General features: G+C 39.0%; 1 protein-coding gene across 3 annotated transcripts in view; it reads left to right on the top strand.

Moving 5' to 3' along the window:
- dennd4a (DENN/MADD domain containing 4A) overlaps positions 1-13,811 on the top strand; it is a 77,365-nt gene that overhangs the window by 39,178 nt on the left and 24,376 nt on the right. For 2 of the 3 annotated variants that reach the window (XM_055661338.1, XM_055661341.1), the window contains exons 14-19: positions 4,093-4,226; positions 5,032-5,167; positions 5,426-5,632; positions 7,516-7,644; positions 8,899-9,046; positions 12,034-12,159. In XM_055661338.1, the coding sequence (XP_055517313.1) occupies positions 4,093-4,226; positions 5,032-5,167; positions 5,426-5,632; positions 7,516-7,644; positions 8,899-9,046; positions 12,034-12,159 (880 nt within the window). Of the gene's footprint in view, positions 1-4,092; positions 4,227-5,031; positions 5,168-5,425; positions 5,633-7,515; positions 7,645-8,898; positions 9,047-12,033; positions 12,160-12,353; positions 12,471-13,811 lie in introns of all 3 variants that reach the window. The other variant, XM_055661340.1, reaches the window with a different exon arrangement.

Here is a 13,811-nt window from a genome sequence, read left to right as displayed (position 1 = left end):
ATCTGTTTTGTAGTAAATGCCTACTACTATTTTCTGTGTGCTGAAGCAAAGCAAGAATTTCATTGTCCTATACAGGGACACATGACAATAAACTCACTTGAACTTGAAAATTGCTTTAAATCCTGTCCAATCAATTTAGTGAATATGCTGCAAGGACATTATTCTTGATCTATTAAAGTGTAACCTGCCTTCTTTGAATATGAAGAACTCCCTGTCTTGCCTCCTTCCATTGCCTCATACATAGCATCAAAGTCTTGGCACGCAGACTTTGTTCAAGCTGAACATTTTCGTTTCAGATCTCATCCAAATATTAGGATGTAAGGCAGCAACTCAACCGTTAATTTTCTATTGAAGAAAAATAAGATCCTTTAAAATGAACAGTTTCTATGAAAATAAGCATGTTCACCGATGTCACTGGTTTTACTTTCCTTTGCAAATGATTGTCACATTACATTACCGAACACACAGGCACAGACCTCCTAAAGACTCATTGTTTGCGAGTGGACGAAACCGGAAAGTTTGCTCATGAATTTGGATTTCCCTAGTGAAATGCAAATTAAATGGAAAAGCTGCTGACTCTCCACTCAGTGCACAGAGGATTTCTCTTTCACTTGGAGGTCTTTGTTGTTTTGAAAAGTAGGTCACCTGTCATTCTCTGAAAGCAGAGGATTATTGCCAGTGCATCTAATGGCCTCTCCACTCATCTGTTCCTAATTAAACCTTCTGTGATACTTTAACAATTCAGCAATTTCATATTTATTTCTAGGTGTTCTATATCTATTTTAATTAAGAAAGCACGCTTAATTGTATGTTGATGCCAGAAATAGTGCCTTACTTTCTAACATTCTGTTTTGCAAAAGGACTTTATTGTAAACTAGTCAGTGGTAGATTTTTATTATTTTAATGAGGTTTAATTGTGTTGGAGCCAAGGCTTTTTTGGAGTGGGTGAGGGTAAGATTTATTCGATGCGTTTCAATGTCAGCAGAGGGCTGCGTTAGAAATCAGTGACCTGGCTCAAAGTTGAGCTTTACGCTGTGGAATGAACCAATAAATGTAAAATCTGTTTGTGTACGAAATTTTGTGTCTATGAAAGAATTTAGGCAGTGGAACCAGTTGATGATCTGTGCTTTCATTTCTTCCACTGGCTTTGAGCAAAAACATATGTTACAGCTGTCTGACACTGACGAAATGCTGTTTTGGAATGTGACCCACAGTTTCCCGTGACATTTATGAGATTAAAACTGTTTGGACACCTTGTAACTATTATATATGTCTATCCCCCTATATTTGAGAGGACCAGAGGTCCTTTAATATCTGTGAAGCATTGAATAATATTGTGGGTGGAGAAATCAATGGTGCCAGGTCAATGAAACATGCTTCTACAAGTTCTTTGTAGCGAGTTTCTAACTGCAATGCAGATCTGGTAACTCCCAATCTAACGGCTCCTGAACATATTATTGTCCCGATATCCCGAGTTCTGAACTTGCTTCTTGTACACGGTCCCTTTAAATCCATTCTAATGTAATGTATTGCACACCCGGTACAATGTATTACTACCAGAGAATAAAATATAAATGACATATTTTGCTCCCTGCCAACTATAATTACAATTTCAGACACATTCTTCTATCTGCATTCCTAACTTGTTATTCAATTTGCCTGCTTCTCAAAGTGAGCTACGTCTTGATAAATTAGAAATGACTTTGGGTGGAACAATGTTCAGCAGTCTGGTGCCCCGGGTTATGTCCCTGGAACATTGTTTATGAAGCTTCCTACATGGTAACTTTGTCTTAGAGTAACTTAGAGTTGGAGTTCAAGAGAAGTAAAGACAAGATTTGATGTGTAAAGGCCAAGATTTTTGAGGGTTAACACTTGAGGAAAGGGGAATCTGCCAATTAATGCTGCATTTGTAGTATTGTGCGCTGTTCTGGTTGCTCTTTTAATGGTAGCATAGTGGCGGAGCTGATAGAGCTGCTACCTCACAGTGCCATACACTTGGGTTTAATCCTGACCTCTGTGCAGTCTGTGTGGAGTTTTCACCTTTTCCTTGTGATGTGTGGGTTACATCAGTGTGCCCTGGTTTCCTCCCACATCCCAAAGTCATTCAGGTTTGTTGCTTTTTGGACTCTGTAAATTGTCCCTAGTGTGTAGGGAATAGATGAAAATGTGGGATGAAATGGAACTAGTGTGAACAGGTGATCAATGGTTCGCCTGAACTCTGGCCCAAAGGGTCTGTTTCCATGATGTATCTTTCAATCAATTTAATCAATCGATTACAGGAAAGGTGTGGAGGCGTTGGAGAGGGTGCAGTAGAGATTCACCATGGTGTTGCCTGCATTGGAGTTTATTAGCAAATAGAAAGATTGGACAAAGCTGGGGATTGTTTTTGTTGGAGTTTTGGGGAGACATGATAGAAGTTTATAACATTGATGGAAGGCATAGCTGGCTAGATTGTCTTTTTCACAGGATAGAAATATCAAATACTTGAGGCCGTATCTTTAATGTGAAAGGAAGAACGTTTAAAGGAGATGCGTGGGCCAAGTTTTTTTTGTTTTTTTTACACAGGTGGTAGGTGCCTAGAACTTCCTGCTTGTGGAGTGGGTCTAACCAAAGTTTTATACAGCTGTAACACGACTTCCTGGCTCTTATACTCAATGCCTCGACCAATGAAGTCAAGCATGCCGTACACATTTTTTACCACCCTATCTACTTTAGTTAAGTCATAGAGAGATACAACACCAAGACTGGCCTGTGTGTGTAGGAAAGAACTGCAGATGGTGGTTTAAATCAAACATGGACACAAAATGCTTAGTCTTATGAAGGGTATCGACCTGAAAGTCACCCATTCCTTCTCTCCAGAGATGCTGCCTGGCCTGCTGAGTTACTCCAACATTTTGTGCCTATCTTTGACCAAAACTGGCCTGTTGGCCCACCAATCATCATCGTCAGTGATCACTCTAAGTTGAGTATGATAGTCCTCCTGGTGGGTCCATTTTGTGGGTCTTGGCATGGCGGTAGAGGCTTATCCTGGAACCACAGGCATTATTAGGTGTTATGTCTGTCTAGGTGTTCTGTCTCTCTAGGTGTTATACTCACAATGCTGTTAGGGAGTGTAGGAGAGAATTTTGTGCTATGCCTTTACTCAGATAGGCACACACAAAATAAAACAGCTCATAGATCAGTGGTGAGTCTATCGAACAAGTCGGCTTATTAAAGGCCTTATCGATGCACATCGGGAAACGGTCTGTGTAGACCCAAACTGCTTCAACAAGCCATGGTAACTACAACATTTTTATATCCTCCTATCACGATGGTTAATTGTGGAGTTGAAATAAATAATTAATTAATGTCTCTGTAATCTTCGATCTTTGTCTTTCCCAAGAGTTAACTTTAACCTCACATTCTCATTGTTTTGAAAATCTCTCTCCCATGTATCTAACAAATAGATACCATAGATGTCAATGTCCATGCAAGGAGAATTGATTCTACTCGTTAAATGGGGTCTATTCGTTAAATAGGTTGTTCGTTAACCTTTCGGAGACTTGCTTGCTGCACATAGTGACAAAGAGTCGTTGGAATCCCAAGATTGCAACATATAAGGACCTAGACACAATTGCAAAGGACTATCTCTCTTCTCCCCCCCCCCCCTCCAATCAAAGGATAAAGAAGCCTGCTTTGCAGCAGAATGTTTCTTTTTAGCCATTTTAACTACATTCTATGTTGACCATTTTTCCCATCATGCTTCTCCAGTTTGTAAACTCTAGGGTTAACCAGATTATAACCTACTCATCTTCCTTATAATTTTCAAAATTCCCGACAACAGAGAAGAAGTTCAGGATTTTGACCCAGTGTCAGTGAAAGAGCAGTAGTATATTTCAAAGTACTATATTCGGGATGGTGTGTGGCCTGGTGAGCAACTTCCAGGCGATATTCTCATGCTTCTGCTGTCTTTGTCCATCTAGTATTTTAAGTATATGTCACTAAATATCACCATCTGCGACTCATGATAATTATTTCTTTAAATTGGAGTTTCTCATCCTTGCATCCTTTGATTTTTACGGAGGATTTTTTTTGTCTTTTGAACTAATCCAGTTGGATTCAGAGCGCATCGAGGACTTGCACCTCATAGAATTGGATGAATCTCACAAAAGTGAACATACAGTTTTCATAACACCACCTGAGCTTCCAACTCTTCCAAATGGAGAAGAATATCCTCTTCAGTATAGGTATGTAATCAAACCAATTTCTAGTATGTGTGGAAGTTAATGACAACTGGATTGTAAGATCTTGTATTTTTAAGTATAAGAGAAGGTCACATATTATTTATTTTTTGAAAAAAAGTGTACACAACCATTTTTTGTTTTACTTTTGTGTAATTTTTATTGGTCAACATTAAATAACTCTGAAATATTATTGTATGAACAGCACATATTGGACAGTGACAAAATTGTTATATTCACCCAAGTGTGAAATCTGAACACTTCCTCTACCACAGTTAAAGGATGCTCTAAGTTTTGAATATAAAAGTCATAAGTTGATTACCATGTTCTGATGCCTTTTGTAAGATGGCATATTTAAAATATAATTTAGAGAATTATGGTGATGTTGCAGCCTTAAAATTGGATTTAATAACCAATTATATATTTTTGCAATGTCATTGTTTATTTTTGTGCTGAGAACCTGTTGCTATATCACATTTTAAATAAGATGCATCCCATGGGGGTGCTGCCTTTGTTTTACTTTGGAAGCAGATTCCTCACTGATGAGAATCTATTGTTCAAGCTACCAACTGCAAAAGTGCAGTTGCCAACAAACCTGTTGTGGTATCCATTGTGCTGTTTTCTTTCTATAATTGCAAAATTGGTTATTGTTTTTTATATCTAAGTTCACCTGTGGCTGGGTATCTACTACAACTAAAATAACTGCTCGCTGCATAACGTATCAATTAGTGATGTTAATTCATTATTTACATCATCTAAGCATTTTAATATATTAATGTGTGACAATGACCACCTGCTCCTGTTATTTCAGTTACACTTGCTTTCCTGTGCTATCGCCACAGCTATTTGACAGACCAGCGAGTCTGTTAAAGACACCAACCAACAGGTTAACTTCAAAAAATAGTTGTCCCAATAGCCCAGCACCAATGGGCAGAAGAACTAAGCAGGTAATATTTGCAGACTGGGTATTGCTGTGTCACAGTATTTGAATGATTCTGGTATAATTATGTGGATAATCAATTAGTATTATTATATGAGTAATTAAAGTCCTATGTGAAATCTGATGATTTTACATTTCCTGCCATCTCCATACAGAGAGAGTAAAAGAACTTAACAAAAAAGGCAGTGTTGAAATTCTCAATATTCTATGTATTATGTGATATATATTTAATTCTACAATATTTTGTATTTGTGTTGCATTTCAGGAGATAAAGTCAGCTCAAAAAATTGCAAAGCATTACTCATTAATTCCTCAGATGTGGTCAAAGTGTCTCCTCCGTCATTGCTATGGTCTCTGGTTTATTTGCCTTCCTGGCTATGTGAAAGTATGCCATTCAAAAGTCAGGGCTCTTCGGACTGCTTACGATGTACTAAGAAAGATGCAGGCCAAGAAATTGGAGGCACCAGATGAGGTGTGTATTATTGATGTGCCTGAGAGAGATAAAAATTATATTATTATATTATCAAACGCAATCAACAAGGAACAATGCTTGTTTGCTATTTGCCCTTGCCAACTCGCTCTAATTCCATTTTAGTGTTACCTTTAAAATCTGTATGTTTTCTCTATTTTTGTTTTAAAGCATCTAACACATTCCTGTCCTCCTATTTTTGTCTACTTCATTTTGAATTTTTGCTTTGTGATCCTGAATGGTGTATGAACTGTTCCTGGTATTTGTTCAATGCTCAATTAAAAGGAATTATTCTCGTCAGCAAACAATGGTTCAGCTGCTGAAGCAACAAAATTATCCCATGTTTTCATCAAATTAAGTGCATTCTCGTTCTGGAATGTTTAAATGTTCATTAAGCCCAGTTATTTGCTCCAGTTGTGAGAACAACAGCACTTTCAAGTTTCACATTTCCTACCATTTTCTTCAGTCCCTGAGAGAAATACATTTTTTCATGACCCGGTTTATTAAATTCTTATATTCTGGCTAAATCTGTCATTATTTGAAAGGGAGAAAATCATGCTACAATTAATACAATTAATAAAATCATAAACATAATTAAACAAAAAGTAATGCTTATTTTTAGTAAGTTAAACCAGATTCTGCCAGAGGAAGTGGTAGAGGCTAATACGGGGAGAGTGATAAAACATTTAAAAGATTCTCGGGTTGATGGATAGAAAAGGTTTAGAGGGATATAGGCCAACTTTAATGCAATTATGTTGTCCTTCCATGCCAGTTTTATGGGTTTTGAGGTGGCTAACATGGTTAGCCTGGGAGCCACAGACTCTTCCACCAATGCAACAAGGTTGATGGGGAAGCTGGTGAGTGATTTGCAAAGTTATCTGCGAAAGGCCCCATCTGCCTAACCCATATCTGCAAGATTCTCAATACCATCTTGAATGCTTCTTCTCCACTTGGGATGATTGGGGTCAAAGATATCCAGGAACAAGAGGGGATGCTTAATTTCCTCATGGAGGCATTGAGCTAAATCCTTGACATCTTTTTCAGGAGTTCGGCATGCAAACATGTTCTGCCCACCGAAGCTGACTGAATGTAACTAGGACCTCAGTATTGAGGATGTAAGCCTGGGAGAGGTCACAGAATTATTTACTTGGGTTACTTAACCTTCCAGTGAAATTGGAGGATTTACTGGAGATAGCAATGGTGGTATTTTTCCAGTGCTCTGTGTATCCACGTCACAGAAGCACATAGAAGAGCATGGATCACTGCTGCCCAGTAGCCCATGCTTTTTGTGTCAGGTCTGAGCACCTTGAAAACAGAAGTCAAGCCATGGCCATGGCCCGCCACAACTGTTCAACTGCCTCCTCCCGTTTTCTGAAACCTGTTCCCTGAATCGGAGTTTGGATTCTGTCCATTCTGAGCGCAGTAGACATTTCCCAACATTATCAAGATATGCTCCATGCAACAAATCAATTAAAAATGCAGGGAACAATACTAGCTTTTTTCGACTACGCCGGAGCCTTTGACTCCATTGTGCGAGTGGGACTATGGAACACTCCAAAATATGTTGGGATAAACAAAATAGCCCAAAATTGCCACAGCAGATTTCTTTAATTTAACTCCTTGCATGCAGAGTAAGACAGCATTTTGGTTCTGGAACTTGCTTTTGAACCCACACACAGGGGCACGTTTCATTCCATTTGTGATTCCCTTCAGATGATAATTAAATGGTGCTCAAAACCTTAAAGTGATGCAAACATGACCATACAATGTTGTGAGGTGTATCTGACTCATTGGTAATTGGGGGGGAAAACAGGTTTTCCAGATCTCTACTTAAGTATATTTAGTGAAAGATCTTATGACGATGAAGCTTTTTTTTTGTGCTTTAGGTGTGCTACCGTGTTCTGATGCAGTTATGTGGCCAGTATGGGCAGCCTGTACTAGCTGTCAGAGTCCTGTTTGAAATGAAGAAAGCTGGGGTTCACCCCAATGCTATTACTTATGGCTACTATAATAAGGTATGATCCTCTACAAACTTACTGTCACTTAACGTTGCTTGGTTATTCCTCCCTAATGCAATATTTTTCTTGAATTGTGCTTCACAAGCCAATTAGCTTTTTTGTTAATGGCATTAATGTTTAAAGTCAATAATGCTTAGACAGACCAGGAAGAATGAGGGGGGGAAAACGTGTAGAATATTGCAGAGAGAGAGATCGTGAGAATACAGGAAATGTCCCTGAGAGGGTGCGATCAAATTTTCCAGATAGCACATTATAGTAAATGTCTGGAGAAGCACATGTGGAGGAAGGTTCACAATTCGCAAGTCTTCAATCCATTTGTCTCGCACCTTCTGCCTTTTCAGCTCTGGCCATTGTCTAGCCACCTGCCTATCAAAAAGCTCCTCACCTGTATCTACCTATTACTTGCCAGACTTTGCCCTGCCCCTTCTCTCTTCCAACTAAATTCCAATTAAACTGTATTCTTATCTGATTATCGGTCTAGCAGATTTTTAGACTATTTGATATTCCTATCCATGCATTAACTCGCTTTTATTTGATGAGGGCTTTCAGACTTAAATATTGACTGTTTCCCTTTCCACAAATGCCCTTTCCAGCATTTTCTATTTTGTAGCACTCTTATTTCACTCCTTTGCATCGTAGGCAGCAGCACAAGTTTGTTTTTTAGCGAAGCTAGTGAATTTAAAGAGTGAGAAACATCCCAGTGAGTTTCAGGAAATCAAACCCAGAGATACAACAGACTGCACATGCTAGAATCTTGAGCAAACAATAAAGCGCTGGAGAATCGCAGCATCTGTGGAGGGAAATAGAGAAACAGGTGAGAATAAGTGTCCTGATCTGAAACCTGGTCCATCCATTTCCCTCCATAGATGCTGCCTGACCCACTGAGTTTCCCCAGTATATTGTTAGCAGAAAATAGAACACGGTGTGTTTCAGCTTGTAAACTTTCACATTTATGTTTCAGGTTATCATAACGAGTGAGGAAAATTCTGAAAACCTCAGTATTTCCGAACAATTGGTTGCCAGATTGCTGCAGCTTTACAGCAAGACTTTGTCCCCTTGGAAGGAGACAGCTTCTTGCTTAAAGCGTTGTAGTACTCAATAAAACAATCTAAGCATCATTGTACTTAATTAAGCTTAGATCTGAATCTAATGCTGGAGATGCTCTTAAAACTACTTTGCTTCACCTCCATAGCAGGATATTGATCTAGGTTTTTAATGTTTAGTTTGAATTGAACGTTTGATTTTCTGCAGGCTGTTTTAGAGAGTACCTGGCCAACGAGCAACAGAGGTGGTTACTTTCTATGGATGAAGCTAAGGAATGTCGTGCTTGCAACATCTCAGTTCCGCAGAGTTTTGAAAAAAGCTCCAGCAAATCCACTGCAGACCCAGGTGTTGTCGGGTAAGTCAGAGTTACCAGCAGGAGCACACTGTGGAATTTGGAGACCAGTTATTGTCCAACTACCTCTGCATATCAGAAGAAACTTTAAATCGTCGAAATAGCTGGCAGATTTAGTTAAAGGATTACACTTTTCCATTCATAATCAGCTTTATAGATCAATTATTTTTCTAATACTTTAAGGGGATATGGTCTCCCAGGCCAGGGCAGATTTAATTAAACCTAATTTACTCTGATTTCCCTTGGTTTAGTGGCCATGCCACTCAGAGGGTAGTACATTTCTGAGTCATAAATAGCAGGAGTAGGCCATTTGGCCCTCGAGCCTGCACCGCCATTCAATATGATCATGGCTGATCATCAAAAATCAGCTTCCCGTTCCGGCTTTTTTCCCATATTCCGTGATTCCTACAGCCCTAAGAGCTAAATCTAACTTTCTTGAATTGACCTCCACTGCCTTCTGTGGCAGAGAATTCCACATATTCACAACACTCTGGATGAAAAAGTTTTTCCTCATCACAGTCCTAAATGGCCTACCCCTTATTCTTAAACTGTGACCCCTGGTTCTGGACTCCTCCCAACATCAGGAACATTTTTTGTGTATCTAGCCTGTCCAATCCTTTAAGAATTTTATATGTTTCTATAAGATCCCCTCTCATTCTTCTAAATTCCAGTGAATACAAGCCAAGTCGACCCATTCTTTCATCATATGTCAGTCCCGCCATCCAGGGAATTAACCTGGTTGACCTACGCTGCACTCCCTCAATAGCAATAATATCTTTCCTCAAATTAGGAGACCAAAACTGCACACAATACTCCAGGTGCAGTCTCACCAGGGCCCTGTGCGACTGCAGTAGGACCTCCTTGCTCCTAAATTCAAATCCTCTCACAATGAAGGCCAACATGCCATTAGTTATCTTCACTACCTGCTGTACCTGCATGCTTACTTTCCATGCCTGATACACCCAGGCCTCGGTGCACCTCCCCTTTTCCTAATCTGACACCATTCAGATAATAATCTGCCTTCCTGTTCTTGCCACCAAAGTGGATAACCTCACATTTATCCACATGATACTGCATCTGCCATGCATCTGCCCATTCACCCAACCTATCCAAGTCGCCCTGCAGCCTCATAGCATCCTCATTGCAGCTCACACTGCCACCCAGCTTAGTGTCATCCGCAAACATGGAAAAGTCACATACAGGCCCTGCTGGTAAGGACAGCAGGTTTTCTCCCCTGATGGGTATTGTGATATTGCAAGGACTACTTTGTTTGCCCACGTAGCAACATGTATATGTGGGAATTACGTAATATGGGCAGGGCACTCTGGTTCCAGATGGCTGTGAATAAACAGAGCCTTGATTTATGCTCGGCGTCAAACCCCTAAATATGTTGTACTTCGTGGTCCCGTATCTGTTATACCATTGTCATGACTCTGGAATGACCACAAGTATACGTATTTAGGGGAACCAGAGTGCCCTGCCCTGTAATTTTTTTATTACAAATTAGTTAACTGTTTTTTAAATGCCATAACATCATGTTGCCTTTAACAGCTAAACTATTAAGCTATATTTCAGGATCAATTGTCCAAATATCTGAATGGTTAGTTCCTTGTAGAAGATATTTAATAGTTTTTTTATCAGGTGCACAAGACTTTGACTTTCTACAGAGGTGTATAGTAATTATTTTTCATTTTGAACTTGTCTTTGGGAATAGGAGTGATGTGCTAATGACAAGACCAATATTAAATGCTCAATCCTAATTGTCCGTGAAACGATCATCACGATTTTTTCTCTTGAATCAATTTAAGCACCATATCAAAGAGTTATTATCCACGCGAATCATTGGTGCATGCTAAACTGTGATTATTAATGTGTATGTCAGTGAATGTGGTTGGGTTTTAATCCACAGTTAGTGGGATTACTTATCTCTCATGCAACTGACAGAAATTGAGCAGCATTCCTGCTGCTTGCTGCACCTCACTGGTCAGGGGTAGACCACCTTCTTATCTAATTCAGTCTTCTGAATGTGGTGCTGCTACTCCACAGTTGTACTCAATGTGGACAAATCCCTGGCAATGTATTTATATCTGTTGTTTAAAGCTGAGTGCCTGATTTAAATTGCCACGTTTATGTGCATTTATTTCTGAAGCCATGCAGTATTATAATAATAGCCATGTGGGTGATACGCAGCATGAATTAATGTTGATCGAGGCACTTTTCTAGTGCTAAAGTATTTGTCAGGTTAACCATTAGGACTAGGAGCGTTTGAATCGACATTCTTGCATATATAAGTTAATTTAAAGATTATTTAATTTTTTAAGTATATAATTTTATTAAATAGTGATTGCCAGTTTAGCTGGAGAACACTAATTGAATTTCCTGGCTTGAGAGAGATGAGCTAATACTTCAGGGTGGTTCAGCAATTGCATCATTCCAACCATCTGTGTTCTAGTTTTGTAAGCCCTTGAGTCCAATAATTGCTTCAAGACACTTATATTTCCCAGTCATATTACCAACAAACTTGAACCCAAGAGATTGATTTATAAGATTTGAATTAAATCACAATTTTGGAATGTTAAGATACTAACTCATTTAAATGGATTGCTATTGTTCTCATATGGCTGAACAAATTTAGGCAATTAATAAATAAATGTACATCATTGATCAGGACTACAGGTTTGATACTTAGGCTGATCTTGTAAATATTGTGAGTGCTCTGAGGATCAAGAACAGGAAAAAGAGCCACGATTTCCAATCCAATCCTAATCTTGAATTCCTTGATATAGTATTGTGTGTACATGTATAAACTAAGAGGGTCAGAATCTGCTTGAAACCGTCCCCAAAGTTGAAATGCATATTAACATCCACTATTAATACAATCCAAGGAATCAATAATACTATTGGCCACTTTGATGCCTTTGGGATGGAGGGATGAAAATGAAATTATAAGTTGCCAGTGACTTGTTCTAATCTATCTGTTCTCTAAGCAGATGGCAGTGACCTGGATGCTGTTAGCCATGGCAGCATGGATAGCTCTAATGAAACTAATACTATGGAGCCCCAATTCAGCACTGAGCAAATGAAAGTAGATACCACTGATGATAGATCTAGTACAGGTACATTTTATGATGTCACTAACATCTGTTGACTCAAACTTCTCTTTTTGTTTTGTTCATTGCTTTTTGCTGTCCCCTCTGGTCTGTGCGGCTTTTGATTTTCTGCTTATCATAACCATCTTATACCTTCCACGTTCCCCTTTATTTTCATTCACCATTTCGCATACCCTTGTATTACTGCTCCCTGCACACAGCTAGGCTTGGCTCTAGCTCGAGCTATGGATATGGCAGTCAGGAGTCCTTGTATGAAAGAGTTCCATGTCCTTCTCTCTGGATTTCCTCAGAACTGAAAGATGTCCATGTGTTTTCAGGTAATCGGCTAACCTTTTGTCTCCTTTCTGTTTCTGTTTTGACGGACTTACTCAGACTTTTAATTTTCTTCTAAATAGTTATGTTTTTTTAATTTTTTTCCAGATGTGATGTGCATGGGAGAGCAAATAGCATCATTGAGTTGTATAGCGTAGAAACAGCCCACTATGACTGTGCCAACACTTATGCCTGTCTTTACAAATCCCACTTACCTATGTTAATTTCATATCCCTCTATGCCCTGCTCATTCAAGTACCTGTCAAAATGCCTCTTAAATGTTGGCACTGCTCCTGCCTCCACCGCCACCTCTGGCCGTTCAATCAAGATACTATCTATCCAGTGTGTGAAAACTGTACTCCTCCAATTCCTTTTAAACCTCTGCCCTCCTACCTTAAAACTATGCCCTCTATTTTTAGACCCCTCCTCAAAGGGAAACAGGCTCTGACCACCTGCCCTAAGCATAATTTTATATACGTCTATCACTTGGACATCAAACGCAGGATTTTTTAATCGATTCTAAGACATTGGAGTATATTCAGACAAGCAGTAGTGCAATCTTGCTTTCCTTAATGTATAGAAGAGGATTTGCTTTAAGTTGGTGAATAGATTTCTGATCCTGAGAGGACACTATGTTCCAAAGGCCTGCTAAGACACATTGTGTGCAAGACACATATTCATATTTATTTACTAGTTTACATTCTTCCAGTACCCTACGTTGGGATGGAATGTTCCATTCATTTAATGCTTTCCACAAATTGTTAAATTATTTACTGTGACTCATGGGCATGCATATCGTAGCGTTGGTTTGTTTTATTTATTATAGGGACCACACTCTTCCAGTTACCCTTATTCTGTATCAGCCACTGTGCACTATATAATTTACCAATACAATGATACTCCATCACTTTTACAGTATGATTGTATACAGTTCCTTTAATATATTCGGGGTTCTGTTTTTTTTAACTTTTCCATTGAAATAAACAAAATACTATGTAGAAGCATTTTAAGCCCAAGCGAGCCCTGGCATTGTGGCTGTGCAGGTTACAGAAATGCCCCATTAACTAAAAATGTCAAAATCATGCTCTAAAAATTTGAGGTATGGAATGAAATTTGCTCGTACATCAATTCATTTGGAGGGAAAAAAGTAAACAAATTTTAAAAAATGTGTTTTTCAACTCTCATTTCTTAATGCAAGTACAGATGACATGGCTTCACTTTATGGTTGTTTGCAACACGGACCATTTTCTAGGAAAACAATCTCCCCCACAAATACCCCTTCCCTGGTTTACATAGGATTACGTTATATTGGATATATGATACAGAAACAAGCACAGCCCATCAGC

The sequence above is a fragment of the Leucoraja erinacea genome, chromosome 33 (genome assembly GCF_028641065.1).
Source record: "Leucoraja erinacea ecotype New England chromosome 33, Leri_hhj_1, whole genome shotgun sequence".
NCBI lineage: Eukaryota > Metazoa > Chordata > Chondrichthyes > Rajiformes > Rajidae > Leucoraja > Leucoraja erinaceus.
Note: the sequence above shows the minus strand (reverse complement) of the source record. Positions and strands in the feature narration are given on the sequence as shown.